The sequence below is a fragment of the Thalia democratica genome, chromosome 3 (genome assembly GCF_965202585.1).
Source record: "Thalia democratica chromosome 3, ktThaDemo2.hap1.1, whole genome shotgun sequence".
NCBI lineage: Eukaryota > Metazoa > Chordata > Thaliacea > Salpida > Salpidae > Thalia > Thalia democratica.
The window spans coordinates 48555849-48580452 of NC_139167.1; the positions used below are offsets into that span (position 1 = coordinate 48555849).

At 24.9% G+C, this 24604-nt stretch overlaps 1 protein-coding gene across 1 annotated transcript; it reads left to right on the top strand.

Moving 5' to 3' along the window:
* Window positions 1–8498: 8498 nt before the first annotated feature.
* LOC145832339 (serine/threonine-protein kinase Chk2-like) lies at window positions 8499–12451 on the top strand. The gene is made up of 2 exons (XM_082939657.1): window positions 8499–10128; window positions 12204–12451. Exon 1 carries the CDS (start codon window positions 8637–8639, stop codon window positions 10116–10118), a length of 1482 nt encoding a protein of 493 aa, XP_082795783.1. The 5' UTR covers window positions 8499–8636; the 3' UTR covers window positions 10119–10128; window positions 12204–12451.
* The last annotated feature ends 12153 nt before the right edge of the window (window positions 12452–24604 follow it).

The following is a 24604-nucleotide window of genomic DNA, read 5'->3' on the forward strand; positions in this document are numbered from 1 at the left end:
ATTGATAGAATTTGTTTATAATAAAAATATATAATTGGATTAAAGATAATTTGAGTGTTTGATTATTAGTAAGTAATGATGAAATTAAAACTTAACGCTGTTGAGATTGAAATATTTAACAAAGTAAAACTGACTTTTTAGAGTTGTATAGATAACTTTAATATCAAAAAGTAATTATTATTGGAATATGTGCATTTAACTTATTTATTTTTTCTAGTTTTAAATGGGATACCCTCAGTTCCAACCGGCAATCATTTTCAACTCGATCCAATTTCTGTCAAGTTCTACTGTTTTAAGAAAGAACTTATGTATGTAGTTAATTTCTTTATCTGTAAAAGTTTGTTTTTTTATAAAACGCGTTTTGCTAGTTTATACTTTTTTATTAAAATCAAAAGTAATCGCATACAAAACAATTTGACCTGTTTAAAAGACTGTTTAAAAACATTTAAGACACGCGGTAAGAGTTCATTTGTAAAAGAAATTGAAAAAAGTTGAAAAGCGATTCCTTTTCAGATTTAAGTGATCTGGAATTGTCTAAACTTATCGTATTTCTCAACTAAGAAAATACTTACAAGCTATAAGAGACTCAAGCAGGTTATTATCCTCAACTGAAAAGCGGAATTTTTGACGCTTGAACTCCGCAACCTTTTGTACCTCATAATAAATGAAAAGTTCCATGAATAGTGAATCTGTATCTTAGTACATCGGACGTCATTTATATTTTACAGACAATATAGAAATTATTTACGATAAACAGATTTCTATCTTCAGCTTATTTGGCATATCATAAGTCAATTATATTCAAGAACAAGTGAAAAACTCAAAAATAGTGGATTATCTATCTTTAACCGTTTCATTATATCAAAAGTTTAGTGTATTTAGTAAATAGTATCGTTATTCTTTTTCGTTTTTAGCTCATTATAATTTTGATTAAGTTTGGGTATGCAACTCGATGACCGAGAGGTCTTTTTGCGTATCCAGGTCATTGAACCAAAAAATTTTTGAGCAAATTTTTTTTGTTTTTGTTCAATAAACTAATATATAATATTATATATTGATCTCATAAACTCATTAATTTTAAACATATTCAATTGCACTTAAACGAATAAAAATGTCAAAGTTTTACCTTATTGACACACTGATCAAAGACCTGAATTTGAACTGACCACGACAAAACCAGAGCAAAATAAATAAGAATATAAAGAGTTTAACAAACTTCCGACTTCGACGGTAAAATATTTATACTTTTGAACTTATAATGACATTTGCAAAGTTTAATATAAACATATTGTTTATTGAACGACAAAAAATACGCTCGAAAGGTTTAGTCCAAAGACCTGGTGTACAAAAAACCTTTCGGTTATCGAGTCATACACCAGAACAGTTTAATGTCATGCCCAGGACTAGTTCTAAGATATTCTAAGTTCAGAAAATTCTAAGATATTATTTAAAAAAATATAAGATTTCCACTAACTGTTTTATCAATGTATGTACTTAATATGTAGTAAAAAATATAAATTATGGGTTTGTATAACATAAAATGTAATATTAATTAAAAATAACTTGAAAATATTTTTATAGATTTGTTTAATAAACGACAATTAGCATTAAAAATTTTATTTGTTTGTTTTGGCAACAAAGTACTTAGAGAAAAAACATTTTTAACAAACTAATCAAGCCTCATTAGTGTAGCATACAACCAAAGTTGATTTAAGCATCTTAAAGTTTAGCATCTGTCTATTACAAGAATTGATAGTTTGTAAAAAAATGTGTACCTTTTTTGGCTCATATTTTTTGTACTAGGTTTGGACTTGATTATAGTTAGCTTAAGCTAGTTTAATAGTACAATAGTTTTAATTACAATTTGTTTTAAAAGTATTTTAACTATAATTACAGTTTGAGAACATAAGCCTCAAGTTTATTAGACTTTGTTTAATAAAATTAATACTTGCAAGTTATTTAATATAAAAGTTACGTTTAAGCCAATACGAAAAAAAAGATTTTAGTATAGTACTGTTTGCCCGAAATATATTGTAAATGTTGTATAAAGCAATATTTAAATTAATTTATTATTTAGTTACAAAATGACTCTGAATGACGTTATTTAGTATTTTTGTTTGACAAGTAAGTCCATGATACTTTTAAATTGACTTGTATTGAATATATATACATTAAAATAAAACAAACAAATATTAAAAAAATAGTCGAAAAATATTCAAATATATTTTAATTTTTTTAATTATTTTAACAAGAATTAATGTAAAAATTTGTAGAAATACTAACTTATAAGTTTGATTTAATATCTTTTAGTTATATTTCAAGCGAAGTATTGAAAATAATGCAATATGTACTTTTTTTGTGAAAACTTAAATTGTCTTAAAAAATAATAGTTTCATTACACTCTTTTCCGAAAAATACGTTGCGTTGAAAAAAATATAGCACAGCAAAGTATATTTATTCAGATGTTTAAAACCAATTGTAGAGACTAATAAGTAGACAAATAATGACTATAGAAATAAAAGTATAAAAGTTTTTTTTAAATAGACCATCAATAAAATTTAAGAATCTGTTTTCCGAATATATTATTAGTAATAAAGCGTAAAAATTTTGCTTATAACTTACTTGTGAATAAAATTCAACTAATTTCAATTTAAATTAGCTTTAGAAAATTTTTTTGTTTGATTTTTTTTAAATTTTTGTAAATATATTTAAAATTTAGTCTATACTTTATTTAGATTTGTTTTTACATATAAACATGCAAGCTTTAAGTCAGAGTTTCTTTTACATTACAACTATAGTAAGTCATAATTTTTAGTAGTGGTAATAAAATAATTGTCGTTAACTTAGTATTGTCTTAATTTCACAAAAGACGATCGTGCAAAAAATGACTTCTGTGGAAAACTAACACCATGAAAAATTAACTATTTAACTAAAACAGATTAAAACTTTACCTTTTAACGTAGAGTTCAATATATACTTTACGTGTGTATAATGTTAGATACTATTATATAAAAATTCTTTTTTTTTTTGGATACTTTTTTAGAAAAATATTTAACTTTATAAATTTTAATAGCCTCATTATGAGGCCCTCATATTTCTTAGAGTTTTTCGTTTTAGATCTTAAATTTTAACTGTAAACTTTTTTTTTAATTTTTGGCTCATTATAATTTTGATTATGATGGTTTAATGATGACCGACTCGATGACCGAGAGGTCTTTTTGTGTATCCAGATTCCAGTTCCTTGAATCAAACAATTTTGAGCAGTTTTTTGTTTTTCTTCAATAAACCATTTGATAAAAATACTTCATGCCAAAGTAAATACTTACAAAAGGGACAACTCGTGCAAAGCGACAATGTGTATTAGTGACTGTGTTGGAGTTAATCGGGTGAAAATTAAACAGATTAGATTTCAACGGTTGGGATTCCGGAACTTGGGAAATGATTTCGAATGTTATTGATCAAGTAGAAATTAATTTAGCGAGTAATTAATTCTGGTGGGAATTAATTCAGGTAGAATTTTGTAAATATACCATTTTTAATGGTATCAAGAAAATTCAAATTCCGACATTAAAAATAAAGTTTCAGGGGCCTCATCTAATTCTTTTATGTATTTAAAAGAAATCAGAAACTATATTGTAGGGTAGGTTAGGTGTAAATAAATGATAAGATTATGATATTAAAAAAAATCTAAATAAATTTATAAAATAAGAAAAATAATATCTAATCATAACTTAAAAAATAGTTGAAATTAAAAAAAAAACACTACTCATATAGGTTTAAATACTAAAATCATCATAGTACAATAAACTAATTTTTAATATTGATTAAAAGAAACATTTAATAAAAACTCGGAACTAGTACCTTTTTTTTGAATTTAAAATCTGTGATTTTAGAAAATAGTACTTTTTAAAGATACTTTTTAAATGTTCAGTAGAGCATTTATAAATAATTAGGATAAATTATAAGCCATTCGGTGCCTAAGGGAGAGCTAGCAACTTTATAAAAGCTACTTTACCCTGGGAAACCAAGTGCCCATAACCAATAATGATTTGAGGCTGTAAATATTTTCAGAAAAATGCTTTATTTTAAAAAGAACAACTTAATTAATTTTTTTATAGTTTATTTGGTTATTGAGACATAAACCAACTTGGGATACAGTTTAATGTATTTTTTTAGGACAATTATTAGAACTACAAAATTACATATGTGAGATATAAGATCTGTAAATTTCTCCCAATTTCCCTAGATTAAATTCAACAGTTAATTGCTACAGGATAAAATATTAAACTGTAACTGTTTTTAAGTGAGTTGAAACAATCTCTTAGACCTTCTTTGTTTTTGATTGACCTTCCTTTCATCATTGCAAAAATTCTACCATTGAAGTCAGCACTTCTTCTCAATGGATAATCTAATTAACTGACACTTACCTAGGCTATTTAGGATAACTCTAGCTAGTTTAAAGTTTTTGAAGAACTCATGCTAACTCAGACCAATACAGGTAAGTTTAAAATGTTTTATAAAACTTGGCTTGTTTAAAATATTATAAAAGTCAGGCTAGTTTAAATGGGAACGGGACAAAATTGCACTAAGACAAAATTGCACAAAGGGTCAATATTGCTCAAATATATTTTTGCACGAAGACAAATTTGCACGAGGGGACAAAATTGAACAAAGACAATTTTGCACCAAGGGTCAATTTTGCACAATTTGCAATTTTGCACAGGTGGTCATTTTTGCACAATAGTAAAAAACAATATAATAAATTAATTAAAACACAAAAAAAAAGTTACTGACCAAGGGTAAAAGTTAGGGGTAATAGTGACAGAAAAAAAAACCAACATAAATTGTTATTAAAAAAATTAAGAAAAATTAAAAAATAAAATAAAATTAAAAAAATAAAAAAAACTACCGACCGAAGGTTAGGGTTAGGGGTAACAGTGGTAGTAAAATAAGATAAATAGAAAAACTAAGATAAAAAAAAAACTAACAAAAATAAGTTAAAAATAAATAATAATTCAACCAGTGCAAAAATGTCCCCTTGTGCTAAAGTGTCTTTGTGCAAAAGTGTCTTATTACAATTTTGTCTTAGTGTAATTTAGTCATCTTCTGCAAAAGTATCTTTGTGAAGTTTAGTCCCTTTGTGCAAATTTGACACCTACCCAGTTAAAATATTTTGTTCTAACATCTCAAGCTAAATTTAGTGGCTTTTTATCTATCATAAAAGTTTTGTTTTACTAAGTTCCTTGTTATTGTCTTTTTGGGTATTTAACCTTGATAACTATGCTTTTTGAATTTTTAATTAATACTTTTTTATGAACTCAGGCTAGTTTGATGTTACTTACAATAAACAACAGCACATCCTACTAAGCTATTTTTTTAGAAGCTATTCTGTCAAACACAACTATGCTAAGTACTGGAACAAATTTAATTTATTAGGGTTGGTAGCAAGTTTATCCAAAATCAATTTTCTCAATTATAAATCTTTGTAAAGTATCCAAGGCATACTTACTTTTTAACTTTAGCTTTTTCTTGTTTGTGTTCACAACCAACTCTTTCAAATTGATTTTTAAAACTTGTATAAAAACTATGTACCGGTATTCAAACACCGGATGACTGAATCTCTCTTAGCAAATTCATCAAAATTCTTTAAACTCAGTCCGCAGATCAAAAAAGCAATTGTTTTATCAGCCTTTATGTCATGTTGATGTATTTTTCTATGACAACCTGTCCAGAACTTCTTACACACATAAGCTTCATTATGTTATTATTATCTGGTTTCATATATATATTTCAGTCAACTTGCCACATAAACTGAGAATTTTTCTACCACTTTGATATTTACAGGGTTGCCAAAAAACCTGGAATTTGACAATTTGGACTAAAAAATCGGGAAAAATATTTGGCAACCCTAATACAGTGGTTAACAGCAACCTAGCATCACATACCATGATTCAGTATAACCAGTTGTCTTATTCTATTTTTATCACCAAGACTTTCTAACCCTATTACTTCCTTGGAAATATCCTTATTTGTTTACCAGTAAATCTTTTAAAATGATGTCTGTGAAGTCTACCACTTGATTGCAGCCATCCTTTCAACAAGTACAGGTGTAAGAGGGTGTAATATAATGGCCTAAAGTTTTAAAGGGCAGCAAATGATGAAGTATTCTTTGCCAAATCCTGTCTTGTACTGTTGTAGTCTATTTGTTGAACAATAACTAAAACAGGAAAATGACTGCAAGCTTATTGATTACTCATAAAAGCTCTTGCTCACTCAATTTATATGTTTTATGTCTTTTTAAGAATTGCCTAAATCTTCATCACAACATTAAGTGCATAGGGGGGGCAAACACCCTTTTTTGGTTTTTTATCTTATTTTATATTATTTTTACTAAGCTACAAGATGATTTTTACAGATTTAAAAAATTCAAAATAATTTTTGAGATATAGCCTGTCAAAGTCCTAAAAAATAGGTTCCTTATGGGAGGCGCAAACTAAAACGTTTAATTAGAAATCACTAAAAATCTATCTCCTCCTACGTTTTTTGAGATAACTACCTCAAATTTTCAGGAAATGTTCCTTGCAGTATTTAGAAAATTCTGTTGGAAGAAAATTTTAAAAAATTAAAAAAACAAAAATTTTATAACAAAAAAAAAAAAAAAACTGTTTTTTTGTATATTTTTTATATAAAATTTATATATTTTTTTAAAATTCCTTCCAACATAATTTTCTAAATATATCAAGGAACATTTCCTAAAAATTTGAGGTAGTTATCTCAAAAAACGTAGGAGGAGATAGATTTTTAGTGAAATAGTCTATTTTTGCCATTTTAGTTTGCGCCTCCCATAAGGAACCTATTGTTAGCTCAGACTTTGACCGGCTATATCTCAAAAAGTATTTTGAATTTTTTAAATCTGTAAAAAGCATTTTTTAGCTTAGTAAAAACTAAATAAAATAAGATCAAAATCCAAAAAACGGTGTTTACCCTCTCTATGCCCTTAATACAATTGTTAACACTTTTCTTGTTCTGACATCTCAATCCTATCGTTATTCAATGTCCTTTTTGCATAAATGTATTCCATACTCATTCATTACAATCTCACCCTATTTGACGACATTTTATCTTTGTTTTTGAAAAGTTGCACAAACATTTGCATTTGTATGGACATTGTTGTTATGATAAGCAAAGAAGCATCTACAGCAGCATCTTCATCTGGTAATAGTATGTACATTGTACAATTCTCAAATCGGTGAATAATAACATGATTAACCAAAATAATTCTCTCCTAAGATATTAATCATAGATAAGTATCTTTTTTAATAACATTTTAACTAACTAACAAAAATTAATTAAATCTGTAAACAATATTATAAATATAACATTTATTAAAATAAGATTAATAATAAATTAATAAATTAATAAAATAAAAATAAAATTAATAAATTACGAGCGTACCAGATGTCTTGCCTAGTGGAAAATGTTTTAAACGTTGCACACGGAAAACAACAATGCTGACGTCACTGATCATTGCTAGCAATTGGTTGCTTCATGTGAAAGCATGATAAACCGTTTGTAGATTGACGACTGCAAGTTTTTTGATTATGACTGACTGATGAGTCCTAATAAGGACAAAACTGGTCTCAGTCTACCGGAACTTGTGGTCTGATGATCAAATTGGTGTGATCAACCCTTTTGTTAAACTTGAGCTTGTCTCACGGCAAACGAAAGTCCAGGCTTCTGCTCTGCTGACTTTCGCCAATGTTTTTTGTTGATTTATTAAAATATTCACACTTAAAGTATGTAGCTAAGCCAATACTTATGCAATTTGTTTATTCTTTATATTAATGTTTTTTTTTGATTTTAATAGATTTTTTAGAATTAGTTTTAATTTTACTGTAATATTTAATTAAGAATAAAGTTATTTATTGTTTTTGTTTTTATAATATAGCTGTAGTGTTAATTGTTTAATAAAACATTACTTACTTAAAACTAGTTGCTCCATCTCTTCATTAAGGCCACTTAGGATTCAGGCTAGTTATAATAACTCTAGGTTCTTCAGACTAATTTAAAATGTTGATATACTTTGTTATTAATTTAGTTATAAAACTTTTAACTGTTTTAGGCTTAAGTTATTTCATTAAAAGTTTCAATGTTGATTAACTAGTTGCTTTAAGATGGTATAAGTAAAATTAAATTTTTACTTTTTAAATGCTGGAAATAAATTGTTGCTTCCTCCAACTAACATTTTGACACCAAGGAGTGATAACTTAGTTTTTGTTTTTTATTTAACAAGTAGTTTATGTTATTTTTTCTTAATTTTTTTACTTTTATATTCAAGTTTAATATCTAAAATAGGTTGAAACAATGTAACTAGACTTTACAATATTAACTAACAACTATCAGTATTAACTTTTTTTAAATAATTTTATTAATTTTTTTCATTTAAATATTGTTTTGAAAATATAGCAGATTTATAACAAATGTCTTCAAGTAGCAATTTAGATGAAAATTCTTCATCTTCCCTACAAAATACTAATGATTTAAAAAAATCAACTCTTTCTTTTGAAAAACTGACACCAACAAGTAATGACAGTCAGTTTAAGATATTTCCATCTTCTTCATCTTCATCAGCAAAAATGTCAGTGTCTACTGCTAGCATGCCAGCCTCTCAAGAAATAGAAGAGCTAGAAAACAAGCCAAGAGAACAGTACCAATGGGGTTTTTTAGAAGCTAAGAATTTTGCGTTCCATAATTTTAATTTGCTCTACCCTGAAAAACGGTATACTTTTGGCAGAGATCCAACTTGTAGTTGCTCATTTGATATTCCTTCTGTAAGAAAAACAAAAAATTATGAGAGATATGCTAAAAAGCATTTTAGTATAACTTTGGAAGAAAATGTTCTAGGAAATAAAATTTGGTTAAAGGCTTACCAAACAAAAAATTCAGTTTTTGTAAATGGAATTGTTGTTCCTCCAACTAAAAAGAAAATATTATACAAGAATGATGTCATTGCTTTGTGTACAACTGAAAACAAATTATATAGATTTGATGATACAAAAGAAAAGATAGTTAAACCAGCTTTGTATAGACATCCTAATAGTATAACTAAATTCTTTAAGTTAGATAAAAAATGCATTGGAACGGGTGCATATGGTCAAGTTTTTGAAGGACAAGATCTAAGTACTAAGAAAAAAATAGCTATAAAGCTAATAAAAAGACAGAAATGTCTTGGAGACCAGTTTATAAAAGATGAAGCTGAAAAAGAAGGAGAAATTTTGAAAACTCTTAAAAATGATTTCATTGTTGAGGTTTTAAAAACAGCTTACACAAAGGAGTTTGTATACATAGTAATGGAGTACGCTTCTGGAGGAACATTAGCTGAAAGGTGCTTTCATGAAGACGTAAGAAAAAGTTTGAAAGAGTCAACTGTTAAAGTTTATTTTTACCAGTTGCTTAAAGGTGTTGAGTACTTGCATTCAATGTCTATAACCCATAGAGACATAAAACCAACAAATATATTAATGATGTCTAAAAAAGAAATATGTAGGCTTAAGCTTACTGATTTTGGTTGCTCTAAGATTTTTGAAAAAGCACATTCAATGCACTCCTTAGTTGGTACAAAAATTTATAGTGCACCTGAAATTTTTGAGTGTGATGGATCATGCTCAAAAAAAGGTTATAGTCATCTTGTTGATATATGGAGTATGGGTACAGTTTTATATGTATGCCTTACAGGTAAAAAACCTTACTCGAAGAGTAGAACAGACACCAATAAAACATTTGATAAGCAGATTTCATCTGGTGAGTATATTAAGTCAGGTCCTCATATTGAAAAAAACACTTCTCTTGCCCTTGATTTACTGTTTAAGTTATTGGAGAAAAATGTTTCAAAGCGGTTGAATGTTGAAGATGCCTTGCGTCATAATTGGATAGAAAAAGAAAACACAAAGTTAAAGGTTGAACAAATCTCGTCATCACCTTCTAAAAAAGATGAAAAATTTTGTATTCCCAGAACTAATCCAGATGTTATTAGAAAGCGTACTCATTCAGGTTTTCCTATGTTTTTGTCAAGCAAAATGCAGTCCAGCCTTAAGAAACACCATAAAACACATCCATAAACGTGGTCTAGTAAGTTTCATACTTTGTTTTATTTTATAATGAATGCTATGTTAAACTTACTTAGCATCATTGATAATTTATGCAATTTAGTTCACAGAATTAAAAATAAGCCTAATTAAAATAATCTTAAAGTAGACTGAGACTGGTTTCGTCCTGATTAGGACTCATCAAGTCAGTCACTACCAAAAAGGTGTAGTCTTCAATCTACAAATAGCTAATACATGCAAGCATGAAGATTGAAGACTACAAGTTTTTTGGTTGTGACTGAGTGATGAGTAAATTTATTTTCTGTATTTTTAAATATAGTATAAATATGTCAAAAAAGTGAAAAACTAAATATTTGCCTCTCAATACAAACTTAAAAAGTTTATTTATTTTACTCTGTTATTAAATTTAGTTAGAGCTTTTTTGATTTAGTGGAGTTCGATAGTTGGCTAGCATAATGCCTGCTGTCTAAAAATATTGATAATGTGTATAAGTTTTATGTTTAAAAAATTATCTTTAAATATAAAGTTGTATTTAAAAAAATATACAATTACCAATATAAAGTAAAGGTGGTATAATATTTTTACTTTTTTTAGCCTTAATGTAAAACCTGCAATTTTTTGAAGCATTTTAAATTATTAATACATTCAAGAAGTAAACGTTATAAGAAAAAAATAATCTCTTAAATAAGTATGATCAGTTTAATTGAAAATTTTTTAACTTCAAAGAACACAAAACTAACAGTTTTTAGTAAACTTTAAATTTCTAATATTATAATTGTTATTGCAGGTGAATATGTTCTAAATATATATTATAATATATAAATCTACTAATATAACTTTAATCTTAATCAGGTGTAATTTTTTTATCAAAATGGTTTTGTGATTTTGATATGTGGGCTGCAGATTGGACATACTTAATTTAAATGTATCTTATGTTTTTGAATCAAGTTTAACAGGATTGCCACTTACTAAGGATACTCAGGATATTTTAAATTTGTTTTTTAATCTCAGGCTGATCTAAGATAGTTTTTTGTTTTGATAAAAAACTCATGATAGTACATGTTATGAAAATCTCAGACCAGTTTTTTCTAGATTTTGAATAATATTTAGTTGATTTAAATTGAATTTTTTGTTATTTTACCTCAACTTTATTAAACAACTTTGTTTTTCATGATGTTGAAAATTTTAAATATTTTTTTATAAAGATATGAAAAAATCAGGATGACTCAGGACAGTTTAAGGTCACTGGGACAGTATTTTTGACTGAAATAGTGGCTTCCCTGGCTAAACTAGAAAAGCTTAAAAATGTTTTTATTTTGTAAAAGTGCTTGAACAAATTAATAAAACTTAAATATTTTAAATGATAGTTAAAAAGAAGTAAAAGTCATGTTTTTGACTCCTGATTTATTTTTTCTAAGAGTTTTGTACTACAATAACTAAATTAAAATAAATATTTTACGGGAACGGGTCTAAATGGCACGAGGGGACTAAATTATAAATACAGAAAAAATAAAAATAAAATATAAACAAAAAAAACTAAAAATTAGTTTAATAAAAAAAAAAAGTTACTGACCGAGGGTAAAGGTTAGGGGTAACAGAGATAGTAAAATTGAAAAAATAACTAACAGTAATTATAGTAATAAAAAGTTACTGACCGAGGGTTAGGGGTAACAGTGATAGTAAAAATAAAATAAAAACTAATAAAATTTAAAAAAAAAAAAATTAACCTGTGCAAAATTGTCTACTCGTGCAAAAGTGTCTTCGTGCAAAAGTGACCCTTTGTGCAAAAGTATCTTCATGCAATTTTAAATCCCTCGTGCAAAAGTATCTGTTCAACTTTGTACGCTCGTGTAATTTAGACAGCTACGCATTTACTCCACTCAAAAAAGGCTTTAGTTTTTGTTACTCTAATATATTCCTTTGAAGTACTTATTTCTTGAACATTAAATTAGTTAAAAAGTTCTTTAAATGTATGTTGTAAAATTTTGTAATAATTTTTTACTTAAGTAAAATTTTTTGTCATACTGGTTGAATTTTTTAAATGTGTTAATTTATGTTTAAATTATTACATAAGTCAATTTATTTATTTTTCCACAGGATACAAAGTGAAGAAAAAGCAATTTTTTTTGATTAGACGAATTTAAGCTCTTGGTAACATTGAATATTTTATTTAAATTTAAAGCCAAGTATTACTTTTATTTAGCTGTAAGAAGTAACCGAAGAAAATTTTACTAAATATGTGAATTTAAAATTTAAATTTATTTTTTTGTTATGGAGAATTGTGTAAAAGTTATATAAAAACTGAATTTAAATATTTCGAGCTCTTCACTATTTTTTATGTGACTCAGTACTTTAAAAAAAGTTAGTTTATAAAAAAAGTTTACATTTTTAGAAAATCATATTAAGTGAAAACTTTAAAATTTTAAAATAAAAGTTAAAATATTTTCAAACACAATTTTGTTTTATCACTCTTAATATAAATGTTTAGGTATATTTTTTAATAGGAAACATGGAAGCTTTATTATTTATTCAATTTTTGAAACTTTAGCAAAAATAATTTTATGTCATTTTTGAATTTGTTGTATTTATAAAATTTCAAAACTAGTTTAATTCATTTGTTATACCTTTTTGCTAACTATTGATAAACAAGTTCCATTTCTATTACTATAAATCATAAAAAGTATAACATACAAGAAAAACTTTGTAATAAAATTATGAAAACTATCTTTTGATTTTTATCCTAGCTGTATTTTAAACTTTCAATTCAACATAAACGTTAACGTTTTTATTTACAATTATTATTTAACATTTTTGTTAAACCTACTGAGTTAAGCTAAAGTTTTACGAATTAAAAAAATAAATACTTGAAAATTTAAAGTTGATTTAACTAATTTTACTTTTACGCTTTTATTGATTTAACTATGTAACTATTTAAAATGTAAAAAAGTTTCGACTTCTACCAGTAGTATTGTTAATCTTTATAATCATGGTATAAATTGTATAGCAAAACTTTATTCTAAATTGGAATAAAATTAATCATATAAATAAATGAAAATTGCTCTTCTTTTAAATAGAGAACAGTTAAATTAGACAAGTCTTAAGTTTACTAAAAAAAATTATGTATAAATCTTGCTATTAGTATTATTATGGAAATAATTTGTAACGCTCTAAAGTTGCTTGATTTTGATTAATTGCAGAAAAAATGTGTAACAATCTAAAATTAAGAAAAAAAAAATTAATATATTTTGTTGTTCATTGATTTTTAGAACTGATTTAAGTATTATTTTAAATCCTAACTCAAAATTAAAAATTCATACTTATGATATTTTAATAATATTTTGCAAACCAAAATTTAAGGTTGGCAATGACTATTTGCACTTAATATTGACAACTGATTGATTATTAATGATATAATTTTGATAGAGGAACAGTTCTTGATGATAAACTAATTTCAAGTTTTCTTACTTTTAGTTAAGTATTTAGTTAGTTGACATTAAAGTTTGTAGAACTAATGTTCTGTTTTAGATAATTTATTTGTATGGTTTTGAAATTTTAGTTTTAAATAACGTTTTGATAAAGTTGAACTATTAAAACAGGTATTGATTCTTCAAAAAGTCAACTTAAAAGTATTTTGGTTTAAAAAACTCTAAATATTTGACCAAATCCGTGATTGCTTACTTATAAATATTTGTGAAGTGATAATCGATAGTTTAAAAAAAAAAAGATTATCCTTCTGTTTTAAAAATGCTTATAATATTGAAAACGTTTTTGTCTTCCGTAAACAAATAAATTAAATTTGATATAAAAACCTTCATAAAATATATATTGAAGTACCGTAGCAATATCAACTACTACTTTATTCCAAGGTCTCCTAGCTTTTGTTCAAGACTTGCTGAATGTTTATTATTGCTGTTTAAGGCTTGCTGTTCTGTTACTGCGCGCCAACCTGTTCTTAACAGATATCTACTTTATAAACTGACTGTATACTTACTTGAGATGTTGTAATAACTTAACCACTAATTTAATAACAATACAAACATTTGTGAGATCTTCTATTAAAGAATAAAACAATAACTAAAGTTAAATACATATTCAAAAAAACTTTAAATCGTACTAAGTGAGCATTTACTAACGTACTAAAAAAATCTTTAAAAACAGTTACTTGATTATTACACAAGCTCTTATAAATTAGTATTAGGTTTTAATGAAAGACTAAAAACTAAATAAAAATTATTAATAAAAAAGTTACAAGTAAAAGCATCTTTAAAATGCAACACACATAATGTTCGTAGCTGTTGAAAATAAACTATTTTTTGATTGTACCTGACACTGTAAGCGTTTGCGGCAGTAAAACTGCATTCTGAACACATTTTTTCTGTAACAAACAACAGTATGTGTTGTTTGCTTGAAGGTAGTTTTAAACTAATCTTTGCGGGAGGAAAATCATTCGTTTTACACTAGTTTACTGGCCCGGGCAAGAATTTAAAGAATCGATGGAATTTGAATAATTTTTCAAAACTAGCTGGTTGCACGGGCAAAAAATTATGTTTTAAACATAAACAATTACATAAATTTTTGAAATTTGCCATTAATGATTCAGACACACCACAGTCAAGTAAAAAATGTTAGCTTTAAAAGTGAGGATTTAACTTGCAAATAAATTAATTTTTATATAAAAGTATCATTCACTTAGTACTAATAAATGATTTTTAAGTCATGTAACTTAACTGTATAAAACAAGTAGATATACATATATATAAATTGTTGAAATTGGTAATTTTTTTTTATACTTCCATATGACATCTGCTACGCAATTAAATGTAGTGTGGTTATAATAAACTTGAAGAATTTTGATACTTGTGAAAATTTTTTCAATACTTTGTACATAGATTAAGTTTGTTAAATAAGATATGCTGTTAGATTCAACAAAACTGTCTTTAATTTTAAAAAGTACTTAATTGTAAAACTAAGTTTTCTCAAAAAATAATGAAACGGCTGATTTACATTAAAAACAGATTTTAAATCATAATGCTATCAGTAAAAAAGTGTAAAAAAAAAACTTTTAACTAAGTATTTTCTTAATCATTTACATCACTAAAAATATTACATATTATTTTGATTTTTTGCTGATAATAAACAATACAAATTAAGATATAAAAATCAAAATAAAATTTTTGTAGACATCAAATCTTACAAAATGTTACTAAATAAATGATAAATAAATAAATTTTCTATACACATAAATAATTTTTAGCAAATAGAACTACGGTTTATTTCTGAAACTAATTTGTTATAAACTAATAGTAGTAGTTGTTTTGTTTTCTATATAAAACTTCGTAGAGTAATCATTAAAGATGCTATATATATATTTTAGAATAAAATAAGAACAAGCTTTAAAAAGTCACTTTACCTTAGAATTCTAAACTATATTTGTATTAAAAAAAGAAAAAAAAAAAGGAAAGTTTTTCTATTTTCGTCAATTTCTGTCTCATTGATTAAAAGTAAATACATAAGCTTAAAACTAGTCAAATTGTCACTCTTATAAAATTTTTTAATTGTATGCATATACTTGTCATTAATTAGAATAAGATTAAAACTTTTAGTGATAAAACATAATTCTAGTATTAACAGTTTTTTAACAAGAATTAATAGAAAATTACATGCAATAACCACTATAAAAAAATTAATACATTATTTTTATACCATTTAGTAAATTTGTAAAACAAGCTATCTAACGAATCAGTTCATGTAAAAAATAAAAAAATATTTGCTCCATTCTGAGTGAATTAGTTTATACAATTTTTATTCATAAAAATTAATTTTAGAGTAATAATTAAATTAATTTTCAAGTTTTTAATATGACTGCATAAAATAAATTTAAACAACTTATCTAAACAATTTTATTTTCAGTTTAAAATATAGCACATAACTTTTTCATACATTAACATGTTTTAATTTTAAGAAGTCTTTTTATTTTATTATTGACACACGTGCTTGAGATTTTAGGTCAAGAAGGGTCGCTAGTCTTTTATAAGTCACGAGCCAATTTTTCTAAAAAAAAAACTCTTGTAGGCCGTACTTTGTAAAGAAAAGTCATACGCGGGTTACATTTATTTAAAATAATTTTAATAATTAGTATAAAAGAACTAATTTACATTGAAAATGTGATAAAATAAGCATTTATAAAACGTTAATTTCCAATATTTATTAAATTAAGAGCATAATTAAAAGTTTATATCACATAAATGTTTATATTAATATACTTAATTAAAAAGTCCATTACGAGTCGCAGTTTGCCTGTTTGAGTTTTTGTTTTTAAAAGTGTTGACTTTTTACTGCAACCATTATTTTGTTTAAACTTAAAGTTTTGAACATTTTTATGGTTTTATGCTTTATTTTAATCTATATTACTATAAAAAACTATAACTTTATTTTATTTTTAATTAGTTGAGTATGTTGCAGGGGCGTAGCGTGGGGAGGGACACTGGCGCATGCGTGCCACCCAAAAAAAGAAAAATGTAAAAAAAAGAATGTAATATCTTTATCCTTTATAGTTTATTTTTTCTGCTTAATTTGTCTTTTTTCAACTATGTTTATCTAGTATTCAAAAAGTTAAACGATATTTTGAATACCAATTAGTGACAAGTTAGGAAAGTACATGTTGTTACTCAATATACTGATTCGGTGCGTAATTGCAAATGCGCACCGATGTTGATGAAAAACTCCATAAGGAAAAAATTTATAAGTTCACTAACTTCATAAGATTTTAGACTCAAAAAGCACGCAATTAATATAGCGCACCGCTGTAGTATAACCTTATGGCAAATTATTTTTCTACAAAAAGTTTACAAAAATACGTCACGCTTAAAAAAAAATTAAACAGTTTTACAAATTTTTTTTTATGCTACATTGTTAAGACTACTGCTAGTTTTCTGAACTTTATTTTTATAAACATACAAGATAAGCGTGTCGGCCTATAAGAAATAAACTTTGTTTGTGATTTTTATTTTAAACAAATACAATCAAATGAATTAAATTTAAAAAGTATACTTTTAACTATTTTACAAAGTTGTAATAAACTGTAATAACAGTTATAAAGTTGGTCTATTTCAACTTCTGTGTAACTTTATTAAAATTATGTGCAATGAGGTGTTGTTATCACTGTTGTATTGTATATTAAGTAGATTGATATTTTTTTCGTAAATAAAACAGACACTTTCGTTTTATTGAATATATTAATTTTTAAAGATATAAAGTTTACTGTAAGTAGTAAAAACAATTTTTATTTAGTAAGTTTACATTTGTGCAAGTAGAAGTAATTCTAAGAAAATTTATACTTTTATCTAATTGTTTAATTTTGTAACATATAAATATTTTTTAAAACATATACGAACTTATTTTACTTAATAAATTTATTTCAATTATATTACTTATAAAAAGTTTTTTTATAGCTAATTAAAAAAGTTTTAATTTAGAGGATTTTTTGAGAAAAAAATTTGCGCACCCCCTGACCAAAACACCACGCTACGCCACTGGTATGTTGTATTGAAGTGTAACTTTATCTTCTTTACATAACATTTGTTTAGCATATATTGAAAATTTTTTTTTTAATATCTGCTGTAAAGACTTTATTTAGAATTGTTTTCTGATTAATAGTGCTTGTTTTAAAAATTTTGACATAAATTTTAGTATAATTTTACCTTTTTATACCCTAACATTTATAGCTAAGTTCTGATAAAAGTGAGAGCAGCAATACTGGTCGTTGGTAAGTTTAAATTTTGTTTTATAATCTTTTTATTTGGGAATTACCTTAAATGAAACTATTTGAGAACATATTTACATCTATTAACATCATCATTGCCATGAGCTATATTATACATATAGTTAAATTACATTTTACTTGGTATTAAGTCAATATTGACCATCACTTAATTTATTGTTGAACAATAAAAAAAAGTAACCTAAAGCATATTCATAGTAGAATAATATTATAAGACATCTGCATTGATAGTAGTTGTGATCTTAGTTGTGATGGACTTGCTTTTATTATAAGCTTTCATGTAAGATATAAATTTTAAGTCTAGGACATGTATAAGTGACTTTATTACTATTTAACTTGAAAAATTTAAAAACATGATATTTTTGGGGTTCAAATCAGTTTTTATGTTAGTTTATTAAACAAAAACAAAAAAAAAATTGCTCAAAAATTTTTTGGTTCAATGACCTGGATAGCAAAAAGACCTCTTGGTCATCAAGTTGCATACCCAAAATTAATCAAAATTATAATGAGCTAAAAATGATAAATAAGAAAAATTTAAACTTTGAAACGAAAAGCTCTATGAAAAATGAGACTATTAAACTTTACAACATTAAATATTTTTCTTAAAAAAATTAAATAAATAAATACCACAAAAAGTTTAAGAATTTTTAGACACACATATATATAACATTATTTATCTAATTATATAAAAACTATAATTTATACAGCTGTTTCACACATAAAATGTAAAATTTCATGTGATCCTTAGTAAGTTACAGTTTATTATAATAGTAAACAGAAATTTAGATTTTAAAATTTTTATAATAATTGTGGCGTAGTAATGGTACGGTTTATTGTACAATTAGCTGAATTTGAAATAATACGCTGTGCTTGTTAAATTATGCTTTTTTAGAAAAATTTAGAAAGGTTATTTTGGAAAAATGTTTTAAGCTATTAGAAAATTTTTTTTTAGACTTTTGGAAAAATGTTATAAAATATTCGTGTTTGCAGCTTCAATTTTATTTTGTTTTAATATTTAGTTGGTTTTAATTGGGCTAAAGAAGTATTTTTGATAATGGATGCATATGTTTTGTCTTTCGCTTTTCTTGTTTAGTGTTATGTTCTTTTCTGATTTTTTGATTTCTATTTTTTCTAAGTTACAAAGTTTGTCCTGTTTAATATTTCCCATTTAATTTTGTAGTCTGTATTGTTATCTTTTAAGTTCCATATGTAGTTCACTAGTTCTGTTGTGTGTCTTTTGTTAATATTTTTGAATGATGATTTGTGGTTTCTATATCTTTGTTTAAAAGTATTTCCTGTGGATCCTATATACTGCTTTTTCTTTTTATTTGATGTTACTGTTGCTTTATATATTATACTTGACACTAGGCATTCATTATTTAGATGGCAAGGTTCTTTACGGCAATTACAAAGTTTATCTTTTATGGTGCCTTATTGTCTATATTGCTTTTGCTTAATATTTTGTTGTTGTGAGCTGTTATTTTACTTCTGAAATTATTTGTGCAACTTTAAGATATTTTAATTGTGTTTAGGTTGAATATTTTATGGAATGGGTGGTTTTTGTCAAATGATGTGGTAATCAACAACAAAATGTTATACAAAAGCAATATAGACAATAAAAGCACCATAAAAGATAAACTTTGTAATTACCGTAAAGAACCTTGCCATTTAAATAATGAATGCCTAGTGTTAAATATAATATATAAAGCAACAGTAACATCAAATAAAAAGAAAAAGCAGTATATAGGATCCACAGGAAATACTTTTAAACAAAGATAAAGAAACCACAAATCATCATTCAACAATATAAACAAAAGACACACAACAGAACTAGCAAACTACATATGGAACTTAAAAGATAACAATACAGACTACAATATTAAATGGGAAATATTAAACAGGACAAAATCAAAATTCAATACCAAATTCGGCTGCAAACTTTGTAACTTAAAAAAAATGGAAATAAAAAAATCAGAAAAGAACATAACACTAAACAAGAAAAGCGAAAGACAAAACATATGCATCCATTATCAAAAATACTTTTAAAATTGAAGCAGCAAATACGATTATTTTATAAAATTTCTTAACAGTCTAAAAAAAATTTTTCTAATAGCTTAAAACATTTTTCCAAAATAACCTTTCTAAACTTTCCTAAAAAAGTATAAATTAACAAGCATAGCGTATTATTTAAAATTCAGCTAATCGTACCATTACTACATCACAATTATTATAAAAATTTTAAAATCTAAATTCTGTTTACTGTTATAATAAACTGTAACTTACTGAGGATCACATGAAATTTTACATTTCATGTGTGAAACAGCTGTAAAAATTATAGTTTTTATATAATTAGATAAATATTTAGCTTAAATATTTGTCGAGCACTATCGACAAGAACTTTTTATAAAACCTTTAATATATATAACATTATATACACATAAAATATATATCTAACTTTAGGTTAAAAGGTTAAGTTTTTATCTGAAATTTTTTAATTTTAAAATTCATCCAGAATTTTGCAAATGAATTAACCTTTTATATGATTTAAAAACAGGAAAAAATAAAAAATAAAAATATTTGATTTTTTTTTTTAATTGTGTGTTTGAGAATTTTGACTCTACTACCAACTTATTTAACTTATCAAAAAATAAGTAACAGTAAAATAAAGCTATAACATTATAAAAAAATAAAAATAAAATAAAGCTACAATGTTTAAAAAAATAAAAGTAAAGCTGTATCCATAAAAAAATTTAATTAAACTAAATAAAAAGTATAAAATAAATATATGCTTTTATTTGAAACTTTCTTTTTTTTTATACAAAATTGAATAAATGTCTAAATATATGAGTTTAACTATACCAAAATAATAATGTAAACAACCACAAAAAACACTGAAAATAGTAAATAAGTTTTTTCTTTTTGAAAAAAAAAAGAAAAAAAAGAAAAAATATAAAAAAACACTAATAATCATAAAATAAGTCAACCTATTACCAGTTTAAAATTTTATCAGTGATGTAGATTTATCAGTAGCTCATGATTTAAGCTTTTAACTTTCTTTGTTTTCTGGCAAAAATATATTTAGAGACTAATAATATTATTTACACTTATAATATGTAGACTATGAAATATAGTTGTTTACTAATACACTAACAAACTACAAACAGAAAAAAAAAATATATATTACAATTTTCTACAAACTAGACTGGACCAATGCTATTGAAACCCAGTTTATAACCCCAACTCAAAAAAAAAAAACTTACTCAGCTGAAAAATGGATACTAATCTACTGTTTATAAAAAAGAAAAGAAAAAAGTTCCTGTTCATCTTATTTAAACTCTATTGAATTAATTAATCATTAAATAAGTATTCTTTTAGTTCCTGGAATACTCCAAAATGGGTTTGATCTTTTAACTTAATAGGTAGGTCTGTCCAAAGTTTACTACCCTGATAAGCTAGTAATTTATGACCATTACTGCTATTAAATCTTGGTAAGAAAAAAATTGTTTTTGAGCACCTAGTTGAATGGCTATGTACATTATTTATATTTCTAAAGTAACACTTAAAATTTACCAATAAAAAATTATGTACAAATTTGAATATAAAAACTTGCAACTCATATTTAAATAAATTTTCGAAATTTAATATATTTTGTCACTTTCAAATTTCTTACACTCTCGTTGTACGTTTTATAGTGAATGCACCGCATTGTTTTATTTAAGAGTACATTTGAGACTTTTTGAAGTTCTTGTAAGGTCTTGTAAATATGTGTTTTTGTTAAATGTTTTATACAGTAAGGTATTCTAAGCAAAATTTATTACTTTTAAGCTAGTATTGTTTTGTAAGTCATTAATGTGTATGAGAAATATAAGAGGTCCTAGGACTAAACCTTGTGGAACTCCTAAATCAATTTTTTCACGTGTTGATTCATACCCACAGAAATTAACATACTGTTCCCTTTCAGTGGGTGCAAACTTGATTTTTAACTTTTTAAGGGTGCAAAATTGATTTTTTTAGAAAAATTTAAATGGTGTAAATACTACAATTTTTTGAATACTCCTTGTTTATAATAGTAGATACTACAAACTGTATAAAGTTTAACAATTTTTTTAAAAGCTTACTTAAAATTGTTGGTGGAAAAAGTTAAAGAATATCAACTAATAAACCATATTAAAAGTGAATATAAGCAGTAGCCTAAATGAGAGATTTTATAACTTTTAAAATCTGTGCTAAGTAGATAAGTAAACAGGGTTTACCAAAAAACCTAAATCTTCAGATGTAAAAAAAAAATATGGAAAAACCTGGAATTTTGAACAAAATTACTACAAAACCTGGAAAAATATGGAATTTTGAACTGTTTTTACAGGAAAAAAAGCAAAAGTTTAATTAGATACAAAAATTTTATAAAAATATTAGAAAAATATTGTATCACTTGAAAAATTTACATTAGAAAGCACATTCAAAGTGGGAACAGGTCACAAATGCACAAAGACAAAATTGCACAAAGGGTCAATTTTGCACCAGAGTAAAAAAAAAAAAAAACTAAACTATAAATTAAAAAAAAAAAGCTACTGACCAAGGGTAAGGTTAGGTGTAACAGTGATAGTAAAAATAAGGAAATAACTAATAAGAATTATTAAAAAAAATAAAAAAAAAGAAAAAAAAAATAAAATAAAAAATAAGTTACAGACTAAGAGTAAGGATTAGGGGTAACAATGATAGTAAAAAAAAAACCAAAAAAAAACTAAATTAATAAAAAAGAAAATTAAAAATTAAAAAAAAAAAAAAATTCAACTGTTGCAAAAATATCTCCATGCAAAATTGTCTGCTCGTGCAAAAGTGTCTTTGTGCAATTAATTTTGTCTTTGTGCAATTTTATTTTCTTTTGCAATTTTGTCCCCCTGTGCAAATTTGACACCTACCCATTTAAAGTAGCTTTTTAGTATCTTTTCAATGTTGTTATACCATTGTTAAAGACAATTTTTCATCTCAAGTTAAATTTTGTACTAAAAATGGACCAAAAACTTGTTCTTTAAAAACCAGGAAAAAGTTTGAAAACCTTGTCAACCCTGTATATTTTCAAAATACTTATCAAACAAATATTTAGTTCACACTAATTTAAAAACTGTTAAAGAACCTTTTAAACTATAAACATAAACTATTAATAAAAAAATAATATAGAACACTTGTAACATTTCCATTCCTTTTGGCAAGAAAAGGTTTAATAATTTGTGAAGGTTTATACTGGTATAACTTTTTTATTTATTGCGTACCAAGTTTTATTTAAATAACTTTTTATTTTGTTTTTATTTTAATACAGTTTCAAATGTCAGTTGATCTATAACTATTACTTTCAAATAAGCAGTATTAAACTTATTTTGTATGTTTTCAAGGTTTAAAAAAGATTAGTACTACTAGTGAACAATTTAAAATGTTTAGTTTAAATTGGCCTTAAAATTTTTTTTTTAATGCAACTTTATAAATTCAAGCTAAAATTTTATACAACAGATTACTATATCATTAACTTTGCATATGTGCACTGTAGATTACATGGAAACTAGTTTACTTTGCAAAAAATAATAAGTTATAATAAAGTTAATCATTAAAGGCTAGTCCTTAAATACTATTGGCTTATTTAGGCTTTACAATTTTTTGTGGTGGTTCTCAATAAATGCAATAATTTTTATACTTGAACTTGAATTAATTTATTTAATGATAACATATTTTATATAAACTTAAATAAAAATACTTTTTTGATGACCACATTTTTTTTAAGCATTGTAAAGTATGTCAGTAAAGAGATGAAATCTATAAAATTAAATTTTAAAAATATATTTCACCTTCCTTATGCCCCCTTATTTAAATATACAGTTACTTTCATTTAAAAAGGTATACCACTCACCCAAGCTAGTCAAATCATAAAGAATATTGATAATATTTCTAAATAGTTTAAAGATCCTTTGTAAAAACAGATGATAAGTAAAATTCTAGTGAAGTCATTACTTAAATTGTGTTATATTATTGCCTTATTATATCTATTTCAATTTAGTTTTTATCAAGTGTTCAAAATTTATACAAATTATGTTTTTATCAAAGTTGCTACAATACAAAAGACAAACCCATTTTATGCTACTTTTTATTGAGTCAAGCTTTGAAGAGTCCTGTTTAATATATTTACTATTTTTGTTGATAGAATTAGTTTTTTATTTCTATTTATGTATCTTTAAAGCAACTAAATTAATTAGATTTTGTTTTATTATTTGAATAAATTTTTGTAAATTACCTGTTACATAGCCAAGTATTTTGTTATTTTTCTAATCTTTTAATATTTAGTATGTTTGTAGCTACTACAAAGTGTTAACTTTTATAGTATTTTTCTCTGTAAGTAATAAAATTTTCAATATGATAAATTCCAAATTCATTACATTTCCAATAGATCAACAAAAATTTTTAAATATAAATAAAAATGGTAAGAACCATTAAAAAAATCAGTCACAGTCTTTTACAACCACTTAGAATAGATCTTTCGTTTATTAAAAAACAAACATTTTCAATTCTTATTCAAATAGAATCTATTTGAATAAGAATTGAAAATGTTTGTTTTTTAATAAACGAAAGATCTATTCTAAGTGGTTGTAAAAGACTGTGACTGATTTTTTTAATGGTTCTTACCATTTTTATTTATATTTATCTAAAATTCAATCCTGTCCGGTCTTTAAAA

What these genes read in the sequence shown, in the direction of transcription:
- LOC145832339 (XM_082939657.1), top strand. Translation starts at nt 8,637, where the DNA reads ATGTCAGTGTCTACTGCTAGCATGCCAGCCTCTCAAGAAATAGAAGAG.